This window comes from Moschus berezovskii, chromosome 17 (assembly GCF_049115385.1).
Source record: "Moschus berezovskii isolate FMDL1 chromosome 17, NW_MosBer_1.0, whole genome shotgun sequence".
Lineage (NCBI taxonomy): Eukaryota > Metazoa > Chordata > Mammalia > Artiodactyla > Moschidae > Moschus > Moschus berezovskii.
Window position 1 is genome coordinate 37,758,885 of NC_142476.1, and position 7,558 is coordinate 37,766,442.

Here is a 7,558-nt window from a genome sequence, read left to right on the forward strand (position 1 = left end):
ATTATCTCCCTGTGAGCTGAAAAAAGATGCTTTTAGTTTAGTCTTCAGGCAGAGGGCCAGGGTTCCCTGAGGCAGGCCATTATATATGATTATAATAACAAAAGCAACAGGTTCAAGTCAGTGAGAGAGATCTATTTTGGAGAGAGAATTGGCTTTTCCCTGCAACAATTCCACCACCACTACAGCAGTGGCCTTGGCCCTAAGTAGGTTCCTCTCAAGGGTGGGGAGAAACAAACTGAAGTATGCTCCTGATTGACCTGAAAAGAATGTCTTGTTCCTTGGAAGTACCCACAGGATTCCTTTTGGAACCAAGTCAGGATGAGTCTCCAGACCCGACCCAGACTCTTGAACCTGGCAGCAGTGAGCCTGCTGAGGGATGAGGCCTTGGCCATCACAGCTCTGGAGTATCTGCCCATCGAACTCTTCCCCCCACTCTTCATGGAAGCCTTCTGTGGGAGTCGAATTGAGACCCTGAAGGCCATGGTGTATGCCTGGCCCTTTGTCCGTCTGCCTCTGGGTGGCCTAATGCAAAAGCCCCATGTGGGGACCTTACAAGCAGTTCTGGATGGTCTTGATATCCTTCTTGCCCAGAAAAATCATTCCAAGTAAGTCTAATCCAGGTAGCCTAGTAGGTTGCTAGACATCGTGAAGAAACACTTGGGGTCAAGAGAGTGAATGGTCAAAGGATAGACCAGAGACTTGATGAAGCCAATGAAGACTCTCAGAGTCCTTGTCTATTCCTGAGTTCACTTTGGGGAAATGCCTTCTGGCAGTGAGAGAGTGCCTAAGATGCCAGGAAACCTAAAAGAACATGCCTGACATCCTTCTAGTGATACTTATGGGTACTAGAAGCAGAGACTGAGGAAGGATGGAAGGGGAAAAGCAGGAAGGCCAGGCAGGGAGGAAAGAAGAGGCAACGTTGTAGGAATGTCAAGTATAATCTCAGGTGGCAAGTCAGAGTGTAGTTTCAGTTCTAAGTCTGTGGTTTCATTCTGTGGCTTCCTTCAAACAGCCAATCTGCTGTTTCCCCACAGGAGGTGCAAACTGAGGGTGCTGGATTTAAGGAATATTGGCCAGGACTTCTGGAAAATGTGGTCTGGATCAAGTGTCTATGTGTCCTCAAGCTCATCAATGACATCAGTGGCTGAGGTCAGGTCAAGGACAGAGCAGCCCTTGGCTCCTTTAGAGGTTTTCATAGAACTTCACTTAAAGGAAAGTACCACGGATGACTTCCTCATCTACCTCATGAGGTGGGTGGAGCAGAGAAAAACTTCCATACACCTGTGCTCTAATAAACTGAAGATCGCTTCCATGTCCTTAGAAAATATTGTGCAGGTCCTGGGTATAGTGCAACTGGACTGTATTCAGGAAGTGGAAGTGAATTGTATTTGGCATCTGTCCACTCTGGCCATGTTTGCTCCTTTCTTGGGCCAAATGAATAATATACAGAGACTCCATCTCTCCCACATCCATGGGCTAGCATTTGAAGAAGAGGAAGAGTATCACCATGTTGTCCAAATTACCTCTCAGTTCCGCAGGTTGTACCACCTCAAGGATCTATATTTGGAGACGCCCTCCTTCCTTGAAGGCTGCCTGAACGAGATGCTCAGGTGAGTGTGCAGCACTGGCCTGGTAACAGTGTACCCAACACTAGAAAGTCAAAAGCGCTCTTCCCTATGCTACTGTATCCTGAACTGTGATATCATCAGTTCAGTTCAGTCGCTCAGTCGTGTCTGACTCTTTGCGACCCCATGAATTGCAGCACACCAGGCCTCCCTGTCCATCACCAACTCCTGGAGTTCACCCAAACTCATGTGCATTGAGTCAGTGATACCATCCAGTGTGATATCATATAACTACCCAAATCAAGGTAGTGGCCCAAACTAGGATGGAGGATATGGAAAGGGCCACTCTTCTAGGAAGATACAGACTAAGTGTTAGGGTGTATGGGTAGTAGGTATGTAATTTTTTCATTGGGCTTCCCAGGCGGCTCAGTGGGTATAGAGCCTGCCTGCAGTGCAGGAGATACTGGAGATATGGGTTCGATTTCTAGGTTGGGAAGATCCACTGAAGGAGGGCATGGAAACCCACTCCAGTATCATTGCCTGGAGAATGCCATGGACAGAGGAACCTGGCGGGCTACAGTCCATAGGTTGCAAAGAGTTGGACACAACTGAAGTGACTGAGCACAGCACAATTTCTTAATTAGGAAGAGATATCTTTCCTAGATGACTGGAAAAATAAGTAAGGGAAGGGGGACTTTGAAAAGGGAAATCTGTCAGTCCTGAGCATTTCTTAATGCTGAACTTTTCCCAGGCTCTCCAGTTTTGTGACCGCAAGGAGTCTGTCTCAAACTCCAAGTCTGTAACAGGTTATCTTTTTATCCAGATAAGGTAATTAACATATAGTAAATGCATGATTCTGGAGATGATGGTAATAGAGCAGGAGTCAAAAAGATCTTAAAAATTGGTAGGTGGCTTGAACTGTGGTGTTGGAGAAGAAGACTCTTGAAAGTCCCTTGTACTGCAAGGAGATCCAACCAGTCCATTCTAAAGGACATCAATCCTGGGTGTTCATTGGAAGGATTGATGCTAAAACTGAAACTGCAATACTTCGGCCACCTCATGCGACGAGTTGACTCACTGGAAAAGACTCTGATGCTGGGAAAGGTTGGGGGCGGGAGGAGAAGGGGATGGCAGAGAATGAGATGGCTGGATGGCATCACTGACTCTGTGGACATGAGTTTGAGTGAACTCCGGGAGTTGGTGATGGACAGGGAGGCCTGGCGTGCTGTGATTCATGGGGTCGCAAAGAGTCGGACACGACTGAGCGACTGAACTGAACTCAACTGCAAATAATGTAGGGATGTAAGTGAGCCACTGCAAACTGTTATTTCCAATGGATGTTGTCGGATCTTCCCCAAATTGATCCTCTATGCATATCACCCAGATGCCTTAAGATAAGGGTGTGTGTGCAAGTTCAGTCACTTCAGTTGTGCCTGACTCTTTAGAACCCTATGGACTATAGCCTGCCAGGCTCCTCTATCCATGGGATTCTCCAGGCATGAATATGGAGTGGGTTTCCATGCCCTTCTCCAGAGGATCTTCCCAACCCAGGGACTGAATTCACCTCTCTTATGACTTCTGCACTGCAGGCAGATTCTTTACTCACTGAGCCACCTGGGAAGGCTGAGATAATACTGCCTCAGACCAAATCATGTGCCTAAGTAAGCTTGAATAAGAAGCACTTTAAGTAAGTCTCTTAAAAAATTAATATATTTATATTAATTGGAGGTTAATTACAATATTGTAGTGCTTTTTGCCATACATTGACATGAATCAGCCATGGGTGTACCTGTATCCCCCATCCTGAACCCCCTTCCCACCTCCCTCTCTGGAGTAGTGAGTTTTGAGGTGTCTGTCTTTGGTATGACTTTGGGCAGCCTGTATTTTAATGCTCAGGGCTCTGTTCCTGCATTGCTGGAGAATTAGCATGGTGCTGTCTTGCTTTGGAACTTGTTGGCTCTTGGGTGGAGCTTGGTTTCAGTGTAGGTAAGGAGGCTTTTGGATGAGCTCTTGTCAATTAATGTTCCCTGGAGTCAGTTTTCTGGTGTTGTCAAGTTTTGGATTTAAGCCCCCTGCCTCTGGCTTTCAGTCTTATTCTTACAGTAGCCTCAAGACTTCTCCATCGATACAGCACAGATGATAAAACAACTAGGTTAATGGTGAAAAGATTCTCCACAGTGAAGGACACCCAGAGAGGTTCACAGAGTTACACGGAGAAGAGAAGAGGAAGGAGGAAGATAGAGGTGACCAGGAGAAGAGGAGGAGTCAAAAGGGGAGAGACCGATCTAGCCAGTAAGCAGTTCCCTAAGTGTTCTCCACAGCTAAAAACACCCAGAGAGATTCGCAGAGTTAAGTAGAGAAGAGAAGGGGGAGGGAGGAGACAGAGGTGACCTGGGGAAGAAAAGGGAGAGTCAAAAGGGGAGAGCAACCAGTTCAGTGATCACACCCTTAAGTAAAAATGGTTACTGAAGGTTAAAGGTACAAAATTGATAACAAGTGCCAAAAAGCAAAGATTAAAAATCTAGAGTAGAGGTTAGACTCTCAAAGATACAATATTAAAAATACAAAACAAAATCAATCACAAAAATTATAAAAAATATATATGAAATTTTCTTTAAAAATAGGGTCTTTTTTTTTTTTGCAAAGTAATAGTAGGTTTTAAAAATGAAAATTAAAGGAGTAATAAAGAACTAAAAGATTAAAAAATGATAATAATGTAACTGTATCTAGGAATTTCTCTAGAGCTGTTGAGTGTTTGTGGAGTCAGTTTAGCTTCAGATAGTTCCTTGTTCCAGCTTATACTTCCTCTCAAGGTCTATAGGCCCCTTCCAATGCTTAGTCAATGCTAACTACAGGGTTTTAATCTGTTGCACCTGTCACTTCCAGGGCGGTTCTCTGTTTATTTTGGCTTCCTCTGTTTGCAAGTCTCTTCAGTTTCTCATTTCCACCCTGGCACAAGGGGGCGAAAGTGGTCATTTATTTAGGCTCACTTGTTCAGTTGGGATGTGGGGAGGGAGAAACACTGTAAACAAATATCACTGGCGTGTGTGGGGAATGCTTGCAGTTTATGGACCACACTGTGTTTGCCTCAGCTCACCACAGCATGTGCTTTCCCAGTCTACACTGCTCAGGCTCCAGGTTGCTCTATAGGGGAACTGTCCTAAGTGGGCCCTGGATTTTGTGCACTTCTGAGTTCTAAGCTGCTCAGGTTCAGGTTCTTGGGTATGCCACAAAGTCGCAGACTCAGTTGGGTGTGCGTTTTGTGCCCTTCCCAGGTCCGAGCAGCTCAGGCAACCAGAAGCTTGGTGAGTGCACTGTCCCTGGTGGCCAGTGTGTCTTCATCACCTCCCTGGTCCCAGTTGCTCAGTTTCCTGGGTGTACTACGAAAGCACCGTCTCAGGTGTGCCATGTGTCTCCTCTGGGGAGCTAATCTCTGGCTGCGACTCTCCTGGCAGACGTCAACCATCCAGGATCCCAGGAAGACTTGATTAGCAACTGGGAGCCTGCTCACAGTCTGGTGCAGGATGCCATGTCTGGGGCTGAAATTGCCCCTTGTTTTCTGGCTCTGGCTGTCGCCGACCTGCCTCTCTTCCTCTGGTGGGGGGATGGGCCGGTCCACAGCCGGCTAGCTCTCCTTGGGTTTTCGCTCAGTCCTTTGTTCTGTGAGTGGGCCAGGCTGCACCTTAGGTTAGAACTTTTCAAGGGAAAGTACTCTCTCTCTTTTTTTTTCTGTCTCTGGCTATCCCACAGTTTGGGTTGCTATCTCAAGTTAGTGCCCTCAGATTGTCCTCAGGGCATTCAGGCCCAGTCTTTACCCGAACGTGCAATCCACACCTTCTGTTCAGCCCCCACTCACTGGTAGCAGATGCAAACGTCTGGGCTACTTCTCTGCTGGGAGTTGCAGTTAGGTGCATATTCTGTTTACCGCCCCCCCCCCCCCCCCCGCCCCGGGTTATGCTGCCCTCTGAGATTCCAAAACTCCCCACAGACCTGCCAGTGAGAGGGTTTCCTGGTGTTTGGAAACTTCTCTTTCAAGACTCCCTCCCTGGGACAGATCTCCATCCTTAACTCTTTTGTCTTTTTGTCTTTTATATTTTGTCCTACCTCCTTTCAAAGAGAATGGGCTGTCTTTCTGGGTGCCTGGTGTCCTCCACCAGCATTCAGAAGTTGGTTTGTGGAAGTTGCTCGGCATTAAAACGATCTTTTGATGAATTTGTGGGGGAGAAAGTGGTCTCCCTGTCCTATTCCTCCACCATCTGAGGACCGCCCCTTAAGTGTGTCTCTTATAACCAAAATTCAGTGATGCCCATACTTTATTGGGGTTTCCTTGGTGGCTCAGATGGTAAAGAATCTGCCTGCACATTGAAACATGTATATTATCATATACATGAAATGTATATGAATTGCCAGTCCAGGTTCGATGCATGATACAGGATGCCCGGGGCTGGTGCACTGGGATGAACCAGAGGGATGGTATGGGGAGGGAGGTTGGAGGGGGGTTCAAGATGTGAACACATGTACACCCAGGGCAGATTCATGTCAATGTATGGAAAAACCAATACAGTATTGTAAATTTAAAAAAAAGAAAGAATCTGCCTGCAATGTGCAAGACCTGGGTTCGATCCCTGGGTTGGGAAGATCCCCTGGGGAGAATCTCCACCACAATATTCTTGCCTGGAGAATCTCCATGGACCGAGGAGCCTGGCAGGCTGCAATCCATGTGGTCACAAAGAGTCAGACATGACAGCAACTAAGCACAGCATAGCACATACTTGGTTGCAACCAGATGTCAGGCTCTCCTGAATTTGTTTTAGTCTATTCCATTATCTCCATTCATCTTCATAATGAAGTGGAACATGTTTTACTCTTCTTGAAACCTCAGGAAAGAGTATTTGAGATTGTATGTATTTAATCCAGTCACACAAGGAAGATGAAATGATTCTGGCTAAAATAAAACTGGGCTTGATCATTATCAGATGGTCAGACCGCACTTGGCCTTAGACAGATCTGTTATCTCCTAACTTGAGGTCACAGTCCACCCCAGATTTTAAAAGACAGTTATTTTTCTCCCCAGGTGCCTGATGACTCCCTTGGATAATCTCGCTATAATTCACTCTCTCCTTATGGATTCAGATTTGACCCATCTGTCCCAATGTCCAAACATCAGTCAGCTAAAGGGCCTGGATCTGAGTGGTGACCTCCTGACGTACTCCAATGCTGAGCTCCTCTCAGTTCTGCTGGACAAAGTTGCAGGCACACTTGAAAAACTGGACTTAAACATGTGTGGAATTAGGGACTTCCATCTTGAAGCCATCCTGCCTGCCCTGAGCCATTGCTTCCAGCTCAAGTCCTTCAGCATGTGTGGAAACCTCCTCTCCATGGCTATCATGGAGAAGATGCTGCGACACACCTCCACACTGCCCAGTTTAAATAAAGAGCTGTATCCTGTCCCTCAGGAGAGTTTGTGGTCTAGGGGAATCCGTCAACCACAGAGACTTGCACAGTGTCGGGCTGAACTGTTTGAGATTCTGAAGGACTTAGGACGTCCCAGGACCATTTGGATTAGCTCTATCTCCTGTCCACAGTGTGAAGGTCATGCATTCTATCATCCTGAGCCCATTATATACCAGGGAAATATCCTTGCCTAGTTGACTGCCTATATCACAAATTTCTTTGGATACTAAAAGCTAGGACAGAGTTGCATCATAAGGGAACAGAAACTCATGGTTTCAGATATCTGCTCAATGTGAATATGAGAAGAAAAAGTGATTCAGCAAAGGCGCAGGATTGCAGAGGGAAAAGTTGACTCTGAGAGGAAAAAAAGGTCTTCGACAAGTGTCCTAAAGAGCCAGAAATGAACCTAAATTTCATTTGGTGGATTTGGAGTTTTGACACATAAGAAGTTACCCATGGTTGGATGTTTCTAAAGATATGGTCAAAAATAAAGAGGCCCTCCGTGTAAACTTACTGCTGCTTTCTCTGATGTATTATTC

General features: G+C 46.2%; 1 protein-coding gene across 1 annotated transcript; it reads left to right on the forward strand.

Moving 5' to 3' along the window:
- The first annotated feature begins 318 nt into the window (after positions 1-318).
- Positions 319-7,213, forward strand: LOC148775122 (PRAME family member 27-like). The gene is made up of 3 exons (XM_088845038.1): positions 319-605; positions 1,035-1,610; positions 6,640-7,213. Exons 1-3 carry the CDS (start codon positions 319-321, stop codon positions 7,211-7,213), a joined length of 1,437 nt encoding a protein of 478 aa, XP_088701164.1.
- Positions 7,214-7,558: the final 345 nt, after the last annotated feature.

Excerpts from the sequence above, each read along its gene's own strand:
- LOC148775122 (XM_088845038.1), top strand. The coding sequence starts at position 319 with ATGAGTCTCCAGACCCGACCCAGACTCTTGAACCTGGCAGCAGTGAGC. Across the intron at positions 606-1,034 it reads GCCCAGAAAAATCATTCCAA|GAGGTGCAAACTGAGGGTGC; the intron begins GTAAGTCTAATC and ends GTTTCCCCACAG. Across the intron at positions 1,611-6,639 it reads TGCCTGAACGAGATGCTCAG|GTGCCTGATGACTCCCTTGG; the intron begins GTGAGTGTGCAG and ends TTTTCTCCCCAG.